The 16,554-nt window shown below is 40.6% G+C and overlaps 3 protein-coding genes across 9 annotated transcripts in view; 1 reads left to right on the forward strand and 2 right to left on the reverse strand.

The window, feature by feature from the left end:
* The window catches only part of CENPO (centromere protein O), a 42,360-nt gene extending 37,524 nt beyond the window's left edge, over window positions 1–4,836 (reverse strand). Inside the window, exons 1-2 of one of the 4 annotated variants that reach the window (XM_070734869.1) lie at window positions 4,671–4,757; window positions 3,919–4,103 (exon numbers count right to left, since the gene is read on the reverse strand). In XM_070734869.1, the coding sequence (XP_070590970.1) occupies window positions 3,919–3,943 (25 nt within the window). In that variant the 5' untranslated portion in view covers window positions 3,944–4,103; window positions 4,671–4,757. Of the gene's footprint in view, window positions 1–3,918; window positions 4,104–4,566 lie in introns of all 4 variants that reach the window. The other 3 variants (XM_070734868.1, XM_070734867.1, XM_070734866.1) reach the window with 3 other exon arrangements.
* Window positions 4,837–4,866: 30 nt separating this feature from the next.
* PTRHD1 (peptidyl-tRNA hydrolase domain containing 1) lies at window positions 4,867–7,555 on the forward strand. Its single transcript, XM_070734871.1, has 2 exons — window positions 4,867–5,208; window positions 7,067–7,555. Exons 1-2 carry the CDS (start codon window positions 5,005–5,007, stop codon window positions 7,235–7,237), a joined length of 375 nt encoding a protein of 124 aa, XP_070590972.1. The 5' UTR covers window positions 4,867–5,004; the 3' UTR covers window positions 7,238–7,555.
* Window positions 7,556–12,915: 5,360 nt separating this feature from the next.
* The window catches only part of NCOA1 (nuclear receptor coactivator 1), a 426,703-nt gene continuing 423,064 nt past the window's right edge, over window positions 12,916–16,554 (reverse strand). For 2 of the 4 annotated variants that reach the window (XM_070734872.1, XM_070734876.1), the window contains one exon: window positions 12,916–14,447. In XM_070734872.1, coding sequence (XP_070590973.1) covers window positions 14,280–14,447 — 168 coding nt within the window. In that variant the 3' untranslated portion in view covers window positions 12,916–14,279. Of the gene's footprint in view, window positions 14,468–14,538; window positions 14,596–16,554 lie in introns of all 4 variants that reach the window. The other 2 variants (XM_070734874.1, XM_070734875.1) reach the window with 2 other exon arrangements.

Here is a 16,554-nt window from a genome sequence, read left to right on the forward strand (position 1 = left end):
CTGTCATAGCCAACCTCTATATGGAATATTTCGAAAATAATGCTTTAGAGCAAGCCAAATACAAACCCAAACTTTGGCTGAGATATGTTGATGATACCTTTGTAATTTGGCCACATGGTAAAGAAAAACTAGACAATTTCCTCACACATCTCAACAGCCTACACCCCAAAATACAGTTTACTATGGAAACAGAAATCAATGATCAACTTCCCTTTCTAGATGTACTGGTCTATAAAAAAACCCAATGGCAGCCTAGGACATACTATCTACCAAAAGAAAACCCATACCAACCGTTATCTAAATGCACACTCACACCACCACCCCGCACAAATCACCTCAGTGGCCAAAACTCTCATCACCAGAACCAAACGCTTAGCTGACCATGAGCACTTAAAAACTGAATTGAACAAACTCAAAGATGTACTAATTTCTAATGGATTCAAAGAGAAAACAATAACAAACCTAATCAATAAAGAGACACCCCCCAAAAAACAAGATCAAGAACAGGACAATGGCACCACCATCCTTCCTTACATCAAAGGCACCACGGATAAAATGAGTAAAATTCTGCACAAACATAACATCAAAACCTCATTTTGCACTAACCAAAAAATATCTAATATCCTAAGGAGCCCCAAAGATAAAATCCAATTGGAATACCAAGGAATCTATGAAATCCCTTGCAAAACATGTGCAGCCACATACATTGGACAAACTAACCGAAGAGTGAGCCAACGCATAGCAGAACATGTGAATGCAGTCAAAAAACAAGAAAAGACCTCCTCCCTTGTCCAGCACATTAAAAAAACAGGGCACGAAATTGACTTTGAAAAAACTAAATTACTCCACAAAACAGAGAATTTATATAAAAGAATCTCTCTAGAAGCTATCGAAATTGAGAGGAGACCCCTTTGTTTAAATAAAAGAGATGATACCTCCCGCCTGCCAGAGATTTGGAAACCAGCCTTAAACAAAATAAACACTTCATAATAATCAACATGTCAATCCTTCTAATTATTATGATTTTAGAATTTTATATTTGGAAATCAGCCTTAAACAAAAAACTTCATAAAATCTTCATGTCATTCCTTCTAATAACTATGATTACACCAACCAATCAGATCACTGAAGCATAGTCACCCAATCTATTTGCTACATTCAAAGCAAATCTCCACCCCCACACTACATACTAGGAAGAAATGTCAGTTGCTAATATTCCATTTACAACAACACAAAGATTGGAACTCCAGCCTGAAGATGGTGAATGTGATTTCACCGAAACGTCGCATAGACATGCAAAACATTACACAGGGCAAAACCCGAACTCAGAACAATATATATATATATATATATATATATATATATATATATATGTATGTATGTATGTATGTATGTATGTATGTATATGTATATATATATGTATATATATATATATATATATATATAATTCTATTATTTATTTATGTGATTTTTTTTTTTTAATGTTCCTGTAGAACTTCACCAGAAAGAATGGCCTTCTCCTTAGACTCAGGGAAGCTTACAACATATTAGCAATAGCACTTTTTTAACAGTCTGCATATTGCCCCCACAATCCGGGTTCTCATTTTACCCACCTCGGAAGGATTGAAAGCTGAGTCAACCTTGAGCCGGTGATGAGATTTGAACCACTGACCTACAGATCTACAGTCAACTTTACATACTTTTTATGTCTATTATCTGTTTTGGATTTAGAACAAACTATAATTCTAGATATTAGACAGGCAATACATTAACTTAAAACCTAATTATAATTAGACCAAGGTTCGACAAACCCAGGCGCCTGGTCGCCAGTGGCGCCTAGAAAATGTTGTCTGGCGCCTAGAAAATGTTGCCTGCTGTACTGTATGTGTATACAGCAGTGTTTTTCAACCGGTGTGCCGCGAGGTGGCTCCTGCAAGTGGGAGCTCCAGGGCTGAGGCTTCAGCCCTGGAGCTCCCACTTGCAGAAGCCGCCCCCCGGCTATTGCCCGCCGCCGCTACCCGCACACCCCAAAATACCCCCCTGCGTGCCCTTTTCCATGGGCGCGCAGTTCCCATTCCCCTGCCTGCCTGGGGGGGGGGGCGGGGGCGGGGAGGCGCCGGCAGTAGAAGGCGCTGCCCCCGCCCACCCGATCCGCTCCCTCTCCTCCTCTTCCGCTGAAAGAAACGCGCGGAAGCTGCCTGCTTGAGCCTGGCGTTGCTCCACCCCGCTTCTTCCTGCTTGTCATCCTCCGTTGCCAGGAAAGCCGGGTTTGTTTTCCGTGAAAGCAGCGCGCCTTTTAACACGCTGCTTTCCTGCACCAGCGACGTTTGGCTGCCGGGGGGGGGGGGCGGGGAGGAGAAAATCCTCCCCCCCCCAGGAGCAGCAAAAGCCTAAGCGGCGGGGTGCACCGTTTGCCTTCCGGCTCAGTCGCAGAGGCTTTTGCTGCTTGTGGAGGGGGGGGGGGGGTTTGGCGGTGCCGATGCCAAATGCTTTCCCTCCGCGGTGGGGGGTGCAGGGCAGGCGCAGTCAGCCCCAGGAGACAAAGATGGAATGAGAGAAAGGAAAGAGAGAGAAAGGGAGGGAGAGAAAGAAAAAGTGAGAGATAGAAAGGATAGAGAGAAAGGGAATGAGAGAAAGGAAAGAGAGAGAAAGAGAGGGGGAGAAGGAAAGAGTGAGAGATAGAAAGGATAGAGAGAAAGAGGGAATGGAAAGAGAGAGAAAGGGAGGGAGAGAAGGAAAGAGTGAGAGATAGAAAGGATAGAGAGAAAGAGGGAATGAGAGAAAGGAAAGAGAGAGAGAGAGAGAAAATAAGAGAGAGCAACAGAGAGAGAAAGAACAAGAGAGAGAAAGCATGAGAGAGAGAAAGAACAAGAGAGAGAGAGAGAAAATAAGAGAACAAGAGAGAGAAAAAGCAAGACAGATAGGGAGAGGAAAGGAGAGTGAGAGAAATGAGAACAAAAAGGGGAGAAAAAAGGAGAAATGATAAAATGATTGAGGCAGAGAATGAGAGGAGAGAGAAACAAAAGAGAGAGAGAGAGAGGTGATTCTTGAAGCATATGGTAAAAAGCATCCAAATAATAAGAAACCCCCCCCCCAGCCCACACCTGTTTTTGAAAAGGATAAAAGAGAAAAAAAACCCAGCCCTCAACTGGTTTTGGAAATGGTTGGAGTGTGTATACATACACACACATAAGGGGGGGAGAGAGACAGGGATGGAAAAAGAGGAGAAGTGAGAGGGAGAAGGAATGAGGGAAAAAGGGAGGAAGAGAGAGAAATGAGAAACATGAGAGAGAAAAGGGGGAAAGACAGGAGAAGTACCCATAAATGAGACAGTGGTATAAATTTCAGGAGGGATGATTGATGATTGACTGTATTTATAAGGGGATGTTACATGGGATTGTATATATGAGGGGGTTATTTATGTATGTATGTATGTATGTATGTATGTATGTATGTATTTATTTATTTATTATTTATTTATTTATTTATTTATTTATTAGATTTGTGTCATTTTGGTTGGTGGTGTGCCCCAGGATTTTGTAAATATAAAAAGTGTGCCGGGTCGGCGGAGCCAGGCCTGCGCCGGGGGGGAGGGGGTGAAAGCGATGTCAGGTGGAGACTCGGCAAAAAACCAAGTTTGCTTAAAAAAAATTCTGGCTCCTAAATTTTTTGGCTGGCTCCTAGATTCTGAACAACTTTGTCGACCCCTGAATTAGACAATTGCCCAAATCTTCAGACTTTCTTCAGCTATATTGGCTTTCTAATTGCTCAATATAAATTACCATATTACAGCACTAATTTGATCTTCCATTCTGATAAGCAGCACTCTATACAAAAGCCGGTGAATACTGTAGAGGGGTCCATCTCACTTTCTTTAAACATTTTAAACTAGGACAGAGTAGTTGCCCGTTAACTTACCACTTGAAAAAGAAATTTCGCCCATTTTAAAATTTCAATTCCTTAAAAAGAAGCCAAAACAATAATAAAATCCTGCAAGATTTTCTTCTCTGGTTCTAGAAGGGGGACAACTTCCTCAGGTTCCTGTAGAACTTCACCAGAAAGAATGGCTTAATGAATGAATGTCAAGGGTGAAACGTTGAATTCTGGAAGAGAATTAATCATTTTTAGGAAAAAACCACTATGGTTTAAACAGTTAGGTTGATTTACATGGTTTACTACCTAGCTCAATCGGTACCTAGTATTTTTTAAAAAAAAATATTAACCCACCGGTATAACCACATAAGTCAATTTTCCCCACTGCCATCCCAATGCATTGCATTGTAATCCCCATCGTTCTCAGCCAGAACAATTAATAGTCGAGAATAACCGGCATCACATTACAATTCAAATCAGAAGTCAAAACATTCGACTGCCTGGCTGTCTCTCATTATATTACACATACTCATTTAAATTCCTAGCTCAAACACTTTATTTGCGGGAAAAGGCAGCAGACAAAGAACCTGGCGACAATCTTTATAAAAAAAAATTGAGGAAGTAGAGTGATCTTCAAACCCAGAAAAAATATTTTCGGAAATGTTGTGGCAAATGAATGCACGCTATTCCCACCATCACGTTGCTATGATTTCTGTGTCTCCTTTTGAAGCTGCTGAGGACGATCGGACTGGCTCGATCTGTTCCTCACGGAGGAGAAATTCATGAGGGAAGCCTACCTGCCTGACGGGCCTACTAAAATCTCACTACTGTACAGTCGCTTCAGCAGTGGACCGCCTCAAATGGATTCAAAACTCCCGCCGCCTAGCAACAACACGCCGCATACGGAAGTGCGTCATCCGGAAGTTTTGCTTCTTCCCGAAATGCATCGCGAGTGAGTCTCCCGTCAAAGGCGCTCTACCTCAGCTGGCTGGGTTTTTTTTTTAACATGCCGTACAACAAAATGGCGTACCCCATTCCTAAGATGGTTCTCTTGTACGGAAAACGGGGCGGCTCGCTTCTTTTATCTCTTCCCGGAGTTCCTTTAGGAACCACCCCATTTCCGGCTTGAGGATGGCGGCGTCCGCGGGGCGCTCTTTGGTGCAATACGTGGTGCTGAGGGGAGATTTGTTACGGGAGCCTTTGTCGTGGCCGTTGGGGGCCTTGGTGGCTCAGGCTTGCCACGCCGCCTTGGCCGTGGTCCACGCGTACTACGAGCATCCAGACACCGCGGCTTATCTAGCCCAGGATGGCAGCATGAGGACCGTGGTGCTGGAGGTGAGCATTAACTAACCATGTTTCTGGACTTTGGTCAAATTGAAGATGGGATAGACTCAACTCCAGAATTCCTACATACAGCTTTGCTGGCTGGGGAATTCTGGGAGTTGAAGTCCATTCATCTTCCACTATTCAAGCTTGAGAAACATTAAGCCAGGGGTAGGCAAAGTTGGCTCTTCTATGTCATGTGGACTTCAGCTGTTCTGTTTCTTAATGTGTAGAATCAATTTAAAGATTCTACACATTAAGAATCAATTATAATAAATTTAAATTAGATTTTTATGTGTTAAGTGGTGAGATTTTTAATATATTTAAATATTAGATTTCTTTATGCACTGTAATCTTTGTTATGAGCCACCCTGAGTCCCAGGAGAAAGGTGCCATAGATATCTGATTAAATCTGTCTGTCTGTCTGTCTATCTATCATCTATCTATCATGATTGGCTCAGGAATTCTGGGAGTTGAAGTCCACAAGTCATATAAGTGCCAACTTTGCCTACCCATGCACTAACCTAACCAATAGGACAGCTCCCCTTGGGTAGGCTTTGCTGATTGACAGGCACAGGGAACTGGAGTCTTTGGACAGGTGTTTCATTTATTCATAAGACAAGAACATTAAAACAACCTTGCAAAATGGGTGGTATGGATGCTACTATAATACATGACTGCATTTAACCTGCGATTAAGTTTCATGCGTGTGATCCTGGTTTCTGCAAACTTAGGAGGTTTTTTTTGCCAAACTGATGTTAAGAGTTATACAGTATTCGTTATTGCTTTTCTCCCCATTTTCAACTCTTTGGGAAGTGAAGGTCCTGCATTTAGTCTTGAAAGTACCATGAAGATGCAGCGACATCTCAATTTTTTCCTAATTGCAGCATAATCTCTGTGCATCACAGCACAATATTGAGACATAGAAGTCAATGCATTTGTATGGACTGGGTTTTCGTTGTAAGTGCATTTAGATATGCGATTGTTTCTATTTTAGCAAGCCTAAACAGTTGCCACTTCTTGGGACAGTGATGACTGTACTTGAAAGGGTTTCTGCCCAGTCAGACTACTGATCTGTTTTTCTAAAATGGTGCTTAGCTGTAAACACACACAAATGGAAATGCAGATGGATTTCGAATTCAACAGAATCCCCCTGCCCCCCATTTTTTGTAAGCAAAACAAAACTTTGCGAATTAGAGGATTCCAATCAGCGAAACAGCATACAGGAGATTGCACAGCTGCATCCAAGCTTTTGCAGTGTAGCATTGATTATATCCTAGCTATGGAGGAAAGGAATGGACAGATAAAATTTGTGTGATGCTACCTTTAATACATAGTCTGCTACAAGAGTTCCTGAGAGATGGGTATGTATGTATACAAAACACAATTGCTAGAAACCATTAAGATAACAGTTTCTTCCCAAAGCCAATCGAGTCCAGCATTCTGTGTTACACAGTGGCCCAATTGTACATGGGGATCTTGAGCAGAAGGAGAAGGCAAAACCCTCCCTTTCCCTTGACCCCCAATAAATGATACCCAAGGGAATCCTGCCTGCTTCAATCAACATAGAGGTGGCACTTGGACATCCATAATATTGTATTACAGCACAATATTAAGACACAGAATTCAATGCATTTGTATGGGCTGGGTCTTCATTTTAAGTGCATTTAGATTTGTGGCTATTGCCATCTCTGATAATTATCTTCAAAACAGCACTTTCATACAGTTTACTACAAAAAGTCCAACTGATAAGCAGATAATTTTGGGGGTTGCTGGTCATTGGAGTTTTAGCAAGACAGAGGTAACCTATGATTGCTACAGCAATCTTTGATTCTATATTGCACTGAGATTGTTTTCTTTTTCTTCTTAGGCTCCAGATGAGTGTGCCTTGAGTATGTTAGCAGAGAAACTGCAGCAGAATGGCATTGATCATAAGGTCTGGATAGAACAACCAGAAAACATAGCTACTTGCATTGCCCTCCGTCCTTACCTGAAAGAACATGTACATCAGCATGTAAAGAATTTCAAACTCTTGAAATGATCCTTCTCCTCTGTAGCCATGAGCACAGTTGACCAGATAAAAGTATACTTCCCTTGGTTTTTTTTATAGCCTCCCTTTGCAATATAATAATTGTGAGATGCAAGAATTTACTTCAATCAGAGTATTTCATAAAGATATAAAAATAATGGGATTGATATCATGAGGAGGCAAGGTATATCGTGATGTGGCATAAGGCAATTTTCTCAATTTAAGAAGAAACGTTTGGTGCCTTAATAAGGAATTTGGGGTATTAACCTGCCCAGAGTTGCTTTATTGGTGAGATGGATGGCATATAAATATAATAAATCATAAATCATTGTTCCTGGAATTTGATTGCTTATTCAGATATATTTGCATTAGGAAATAATATTTGGGGTTGCAGAATATTCTGAGTTCTTTTATCTGCACTAGTAATACTATAGTTGTAGTTCATAGATGCAGATATAACCCTTCTGAGCTTTCAAAAAGCTTTTGATAAAATCTCACTAAAACCAAAATTCATGAATGGGGTCTCTTATGAACACTGTTACATGTTAGAAAAATAGCTTCAATAATTTATTTGAGATCTGCATTTTTAAATTTGTTTATAAATATGGAGTTAGGATTGAGCAGTGATAACATCAGGATGATAGAAATGAAAAGGAATTTCAAAGCACTCCAAAGAGACCTATGTATAGGTGAATGTGAAGAAAATATGAAGTATGGTTCAATTTAGCAAGATATGATAATACTGTAAAACTGCTATGCACTGAAGGTGAACAATGGGATATCCAGGATAAGCAGAGGAAAATATTCCTTTGCTTGATATATAATAAAAGTATGGAATTTTCTTTCACAAACTGATGATGATGTCTTAAACTCTCAAGCCTACTTTTGAAAAGGAATTAGACAAACTCATGGAGAATCTGTTACTATACTTGCATGGGATATTTGCTTGTAATTTAATCATCTGAATGGATTAAATCAATTTTGTATATTTGCAATGGCCCATAAAACTAGGGCTCTTCATTCAACATACTAGGCTAAAATGTCAATGGGTACCGTTTATTCAATCCATTATATAAATGCAGCCAGTGGCCTGTGTTCGTAACAGTTTTTTTGCTGCTATTAGTACAGTGGTACCTCTACTTTTGAACTTAATTTGTTCCGTGACCAGGTTCTTAAGTAGAAAAGTTTGTAAGAAGAAGCAATTTTTCCCATAGGAATCAATGTAAAAGCAAATAATGTGTGCAATTGGGGAAACCACGGGGAGGGTAGAGGCCCTGTTTCGTCCCAGGAGATTCGTAGAGAAGCCCCATGAAAGCTTATCCCGCCTTTTCCGCCCCTATATTCTCCCAGGAGATTTCTAGAGATGCTTCACAGAGGCTTCTCGCATTTTCTGGCCCTGTTTCCTCCCAGGAGATTCCTAGATAGGCCCCACTGAGGCTTCTCCCTGCCTTTTCCGGCCCTGTTTCCTCCCAGCAGATTCCTGGAGGCCCCACAGAGGCTTCTCCCCACTTTTTCCGGCCCTGTAAGTGGAAAATGGTTCTTGAGAAGAGGCCCAAAAATCTTCAACACCCGGTTAGAAAAGTTCATAAGTAGAGGTGTTTGTAGGTAGAGGTACCACTGTATTAGTAGTGATATAATTTGTAAATGCCAGTTGCTGGAAAGCAATAGGGGAAAAATATTATCCTCTAATACATCTACCTCTACCTGGGATCGAACTCACAACCTCCTGATTGCGAGGCAAGAGCTCCATCTCTAGGCCACAGCAACTGACTCTGAGCACACCACATAGAACTGCCATGGGAGAAACAGGCAGCTTCTCTTATTTGTGTTTTCCCAATAGCATCTGTTAAATCTTTTCCTGCACTTCTTGCCTCTTTCCCTTTAAACTGGTATTACAGTAGAAGGAACAGGTTCATCTGAACTGAGGAGGAAAATAAGGGGAGGAAAAATCTGTCTCTGCCTACCAGCATCCATTGGTGTGAGAGCTGAGAGGTGTTTGGAAACTCAAACAATATTTGCTGTGTGAGCAAGGAGACAGGAAGGAGTTTGTGCGGGGCTTAGCTCAACTGTTCTCTAGTAAATCTGATTGCTGCTGTGAAAGCAAAAGCAAAGCAAACTCCTCTGCTTATTTTTGCATTTGGATCAGATTTCTTTTCAGGTTGGGAGGGGGGAGTAGAACTCCTTAGCATCAGAGCTTGTCAATAATAAAATAAGCAATACTTATGCTCTGATGGTCATTTTGAAAAAAATCCTTTCTTAGTGAGCACCTAGCAGCCAAGAGGGACATTTCAAATTTGTAGGATTTATGGTTCTGGAGATGACAGTGATTAAATTAATGGACCAGTGAAATGCTGTGAACGTAATATACTTGGATTTCAATAAGGCACTTAACAAAGTAGACCACAACCTACCTCTTGTTAAGCTAGAATTATGTGCGATAGACAGCATCACCACCAGATGAATTTATACCTGATTGACAAACCACTCAATATGTAGTCCTCAATGAAACTGTATCTACATGGAGGAAAGTAACCAATGGGGTACCCCAAGGTTCTCTCTTAGGCCAAGTTCAATATCTTCATAAACGATTTAGAAGAGGGAATAAAAGAGGAATCATCACATTTGCAGACAATAACAAGCTGGCATGAATACCACCTCAGAAGATAGGCTAACAAAATAAAATTCAATATGGAGAGAAGTAAGGTTTTACCTTTACGCAAAAAAACCAAATATACATATACAAATTAGGTGAAACTTTGCTCAATAGCAGTAACTGTAAGGAATCTTGGGAGTCCTAGTGGACAATCACTTAAATATTGGCCCAGAGTTTGTGGTAGCAGCAGTGAAGAGCTACCAAAATTTTGACTACCACACTGTGGGCATGGCTTATGCAGGATGCCCTGCATTTTCTTTCAATATTTTTCAGTGCAAATTGGGTGCTCTGGGGTGGAGTTCCATTTTTGCTACCCTACTGCGCGCCCCCCCCCCCCCCCCAAAAAAATCTGGGCAGTAGCCCACCCCTAGGTAGCAGCCAAAAAACCCCAATGGAATCCTAGGCTGCTTTAATGGAGAACTAGAATTAAGATCACAAACAGTGTTACTAATGCTTTATAAGGCCTTGGTAAGACCACACTTGGAATACTACTTCCAGTTTTGGTCCTGATATAAAAAAGATGTTGAGACTCCTGAAAAAGTGCAGAGAAAAGCAACAAAGAATATTAGAAGGATGGGGACTAAAAGACATGATGAACAATGGCAGGAATTGAGCACATCTAGTTTAGTGAAAAAGATCAGGGGCGACATGATAGTGTTACAATATTTGAGAGGCTGCCACAGGGGGTCAATCTATTATCTGAAGCAGCAGAAGGCAAGACAAGAAGCAATGTTTTGAAAACAATCAAGGTGGGAAGCAATCTAGAATTAAGGAGAAAATTATATAGAGCGCTGGTGAGACCACATTTGGAATACTGTGTTCAGTTCTGGAGACCTCACCTACAAAAAGATATTGACAAAATTGAATGGGTCCAAAGACGGGCTACAAGAATGGTGGAAGGTCTTAAGCATAAAACGTATCAGGAAAGACTTAATGAACTCAATCTGTATAGTCTGGAGGACAGAAGGAAAAGGGGGGGACATGACTGAAACATTTAAATATGTTAAAGGGTTAAATAAGGTCCAGGAGGGAAGTGTTTTTAGTAGGAAAGTGAACACAAGAACAAGGGGGCACAATCTGAAGTTAGTTGGGAGAAAGATGAAAAGCAACATGAGAAAATATTATTTTACTGAAAGAGTAGTAGATCCTTGGAACAAACTTCCAACAGATGTGGTTGGTAAATCCACAGTAACTGAATTTAAACATGCCTGGGATAAACATATATCCATTGTAAGATAAAATACAGTAAATAGTAGAAGGGCAGACTAGATGGACCATGAGGTCTTTTTCTGCCGTCAGTCTTCTATGTTTCTATGTAATTTCCTGAGAGTGAGAACAATTAACCAGTCGAACAGCTTGCCTTCAGAAGTTGTGGGCACTCCATTGCTGGAGGTTTTTTTAAAAAAGGCACTGGACAGTTATTTGCCTGAAATAATATACTGATTGCTTGGGGGGGGGGGGGCGCGGTTAGAAGACTTCCAAGGTCACTTCCAATTTCTGTTATTTTGTTAAATTGGCCTGGTTGGAAACAATTCCTAAAACAAGGCCCAGTTAGTTATTAGCCTCTTTCAGTTGGGATACATGGAAGTTTACTCTTTTTTAAAAAGTCTCTTTCAATTTGCATAACTGGAAACAAACTAACAAACAATCTGGTCTTCTCCCAGCTACAAATACACATGTATGTATAATCAATCAGAATAGAGCTGGAAGGGACCTTGGAGGTTTTCTGGTCCAATCCTCTACTCAAACAAGGGACTTTACTATTTCAGACAAGTAGCTGTCCAGTCTCTTAAAAGCCTTCAGTGATGAAGCACCCACAACTTATGAAGTTAAGCTGTTCCACTGTTAATTTTTCTCATTGTTAGAAACTTTCTCCTTAATTCCAGATTGCTTCTCTCCTTGATGCATTTCTATCCATTATTTCTTGTCTTGCCTTCTGGTGCTTAGGAAAATAAGCTGACCCCCTCTTAGTGGCAACCCCTCACTGCTATTATTCAGTATCTTCATAAAAACTTCCAGTGTTGGAGCATTCACAACTTCTGGAGGTAAATTATTTCACTGATTAATTGTTCAGTCAGGACATTTCTCCTTAGATCTCCTTAGATTAGTTTCCTTCCATTGCTTCTTGAGCCCTCAGATGCTTTGGAGAATAGCTAGATTCCCTCTTCTTTGTGGCAGCTCCTCAAATACTGGAATACTACTATTATGTTACCCCTAGTTCTTTTATCTAGACTAGCTTGCAACAGTTCTTTGTATGTTTTAATCTCCAGTCTTTTAATCATCTTAGCTGCCCTTCTCTGCACTATTTCCAAAGTTTCAACATCCTTTTTATAATGAAACGACTGAAACAGGCTGCAGTATTCCAGGTGTGGTCTTACTAAGGTTTTACAAAGCGGTACTAATACTCCATGTGATTTTGATTCTATGCCTCTGTTTATATAAACCAAGGATTGTTGCTACTTTTTGAGATTTAAAAAAAATCTTTCTATTTCTTGATATTCCGTCCAAGTACTAACTGGACCTAATCTTGCTTGGCGTTTTAAACATCAGTAAAGATTTGTCTAAGTGCTGTATGATTCTACAATATTGAGGCATGTTCAGTAGAATAAATGTATTTAATATTTTCTTGATATTTCATCTTCATGCTGGTTGATTTCTGTAAAACCAAACCCCTGCATGATTAGAGCGGCAAGTGAGCATGCTGGATTTAGTTCAGGTCTGAGCAGTGAACATTCTCTCTCCTAGTTTTTTAATTTTTTTTCAATCCACATGGGTAAAATTAAGAGAAAAACTGAACTTTAAAATGCCACGATGTAGGGCAGATCTCCGCATCTTAGAGATAGTTTGAACTGTTGTTAATCACTTGCTGAGCAAGCCTTCTTTATTATCATCCCTTTCTTCTCATGATGCTCTGTCTCTTCCAGACTGTCCAAAATTTATTTATTTATTTATTAGTTGGACTTGTATGCCGCCCCTCTCCGAAGACTGTAAGTCCACACCCTCTTTTCTCAGGAATAATGCAACATCAGCCATTGGGTTTGTCTCTTTGTGTTTTAAACTCTTGCAAATTCATTTAACAAAAGCTACACAGTTTTATTTTCACACATCAACAAAATTTCAGAAAGAGAGAAAAGAAAGAAATCCCACACCCCTTCCAAAAGCAATGCTATTTAAGAGCAATCCCCAACTAAAAAGAGAAAGAAACCAATTTATACAAGAAGTCTTGAGCTATTTACATTAAAAGGCCTGAGAGGGAACAAGTATTAACTTGTCTCCCGTTCCACAGAGAAGTGCCTTTTTTATTATAATCATATAATCCATATTATTTTAAATAGTTTTAAGCTACCTTGGCTGTTAAACAGAATCAAAACAAGCGTTGACTGCTCAATTTGAATCACTTATTTTTTTAAAAAAAAAATCTACAATATTGGCCAGAACTACAGCTTGAACATCCGCTGCACTTCCTCCATTTCATATTTTAACAAGAATTGCCTGTGGCCCAGTATCTCTCTTACAAATCCCCTGGAAATGGGTGGAATGCACTTGGTGCATTGTTTTTGGAGCCACTTCCTCTGCCCCCCCCTAAAAATAATTGCAATTATCCCCCAAATGGATTTACATGTTTTATTTTCAACAATTATATTAGTTTTCATAGGAACTCCCACTTGATTTGTTGTTTATATACTACAAAGACCTCTTTGTCACTAAGGAGGCTGTCTATTTACCAGCATAAAACATGGGGGGGGGGGAAACAGTGGGGCAAAATATTTATTATTATTAATATTAATATTATTAATATCATTTTTTCTTTAAACTGACAAACTCACGATTGCTAAGAAAAGCACAAACGAATTGGGGGGCAAGCAGTGAGCGAGGGCGTACATCTTTAAGAATAGCTAAGGAACATCCCTTCCCAAAGAAGAGATGAGCGTGCACAAATTATTTGCCCGTTCCTGCTTTTACTGAAGATGCAAATCAGTGACAGATCCAGCTGAAACTGAGAATTCAACCCCTTCTTCTCCTCCACCTGATAGCCACATGCCTTCCTTTTTTTTTGCTCTCCCACACCCACCCTCAACCCCACTAGTAGTGTCCTTCTGGGAAAAGAAGCCAGCAACTGATTATAAAAATAAGGATAATCTGTAAAATTTGGCTCAATGGTTCTGTCTTGTCACTTTGCTGAAATCCATCTTTCTTAAAAAACAAAACAAAAAGGGGACGAGGGATTTTTTTTTTGCTCCCCCTGCTCTCCATATACTACAAGAGCTGAAAAATGCCGGCAAGTTTTTGAGATACCAAAAATCTCAGAAAAATATATAATATACATATATATTTATATATATATATATTTATATATCCGTATGTCATTATTTAAATTTCACATTCCTTTTGAAAAGTGGGTTATTCAGTCAGTAGCTGCTGAAGAAGACTTTTCTGCTGGGCTTGCGGGGTCTGAGAGGCTGTGCTGCCTTTCTGTGTATCCACGGAGCCAGGCTGGTTCAGGTAGGGGTCTCCGCCCACCAAGTTGACCGTACACTGCACATCAGCGAACACCTGGACCTGCTGGACCTGCCAGGACACAAAAGAGACTGTTAGCCAAGCATAGGAAAAGGCCCCCCCGGACAGATGGACTGGGTACTACGGTGAAGTGGAAACTCACTAGAGAATTCCTCTAGTCTGTAGTCACCACAGAGAAGGGCTCTTCTGTCTTCTTGCCCTACAAAAAGAAAACCGCTGCACTCATTTGGATCAGAGCTAGGTTAAAAAGTTCATATCGTCTTGCATTCGAGACAAGGTGGGTTATCCTGGAGGTCCCAGGTTTGTTGGGAGGGCGTGGGGGAAGAGGAGGACAATGTAGGGTAGCCTTTTCCTCAATGCCGAGTTTGGTCTAGTGCAGGGGCAGGGGTGGGCTGCTAGCCGGAATGCCTAATTGGGCTCGCCTCCGGGGCTCTGGAAGTACCGTGAGTTCGAGCAGAATTATGCTTCTGCGCCTGTGCAGGTAGCAAGAACATAACATTTTGTGTCACACAGTGGCCCACCAATTGCCCATGGGGATCTTGAGCAGAAAGAGGGCTATGTGGTCTCACCATCAATTTGTACAGAGGCAATACAACACTTGCCGACCAATTTTCGATTATTATTGTTGTTGTTTTTAAATTATTATTATTATTATTATTATTATTATTATTATTATTATTAATTAGATTTGTATGCCGCCTCTCTCCGTAGACTCGGGGCGGCTCACAACAATAACAAGAACAATGTAAAAAACAAATCTAATAATTTAAAAAACACTAAAAATTCCCTAACTAATCATGCCAAGCATGGAATTTGCTTTTTTTTAGTATTGCTGCGCACTGGTTGACATCTTCATTGAGCTGTCCAGCAAAATCTCAAGATCCCTTTCTTAGGTTGTCTCAGAAAGCTTGGTCCCCATCAGTTGGTAGATATAATTGTGATTCTTTGCCCTGATATGCATAACTTTGCACTTGCATAGGTTAAAATGCATGCGAAGAAGCAAAGAAACTTGCCGGAAAGCAGATGAACCAGTGTCTCTGTGTGTGATTTTGCTACCTGCACGGGCGCAGAAGCATAATTCCGCTTGAACTCATGGTACCTCCAAAGCCAGGAGGTGAGCCCAATTAGGTGGTCCAGCTAGCAGCCCACCACTGTGCAGGGGTCCTCAAACTTGACAACTTTAAGACTTGTGGACTTTAACTCTCAGAATTCTCCAGCCAGCATAGTGGGTGGATAATTCTGAGAGTTGAAGTCCACAAATCTTAAAGTTGCCAAGTTTGAAGACCTCTGGTCTAGTGGCAGAAATCAGGAGACTGAATTCTAGTCCTAATTAGGCATGAAAGCCAGCTGGGTGACTTTGGGCCACATATGTTCTCTTAGCCCAATTCTTCTCACATGGTGGTTGTGGGGAAAATAGGAAGAGGAAGGAGTATTAGGTATGTCTGCCACTTATAAAAATATCGAAGGCAGGATAAAATATTGAAGAAATAGTCAAAGCTGCAGAATGATTTATGAACGCAGGCATGCAGAACCCAGGAACTGGCAACCAATATTAGGAATCCTGAATAGTATTGGGGAAGTGGTGCCAAAGAGCAGTAGCTGGTACTATAGCAAAGTGTATGACATTAAAAGAAATGGACTCAGAATGCTGGAACATTGAAAAATAAAATTGCATTGTTATTTAAATCTGTTGTTAAGTAAGCTCTTACTTCACAGGTGTAAATTATGCAAGTTTGGAAACTATACATATGTATAAACATATTCTTAGTATGCATTTAGCACAGAGTACAAATTGTTTCAAATTAAAGTACAGTGATACCTCGTCTTACGAACTTAATTGGTTCTGGGACAAGCTTTGTAAGGTGAAAAGTTCGTAAGATGAAACATTGTTTCCAATAGGAATCAATGTAAAAGCAAATAATGCGTGCAAAACTATTAGGAAAATCGAAACTTTAAGGCTTAAAAAAAAACCGTGGGCATACAAAGTGAAGGCTTACGGCGTGGAGACGGACAGCAAGGAGAAGTGAGGAATGGAGGTCCTAACGAAGGCTAACGCCACCCCAAATCTCTCCCAAAATCACCCCTTCAAAACCTTCCTACGTTGCCCCAAATTGCTCCAAAAATCGCCACTCCAAAAGCTTCCTATCTTGCCCCAAAT

Source organism: Erythrolamprus reginae, chromosome 1 (genome assembly GCF_031021105.1).
Source record: "Erythrolamprus reginae isolate rEryReg1 chromosome 1, rEryReg1.hap1, whole genome shotgun sequence".
Lineage (NCBI taxonomy): Eukaryota > Metazoa > Chordata > Lepidosauria > Squamata > Dipsadidae > Erythrolamprus > Erythrolamprus reginae.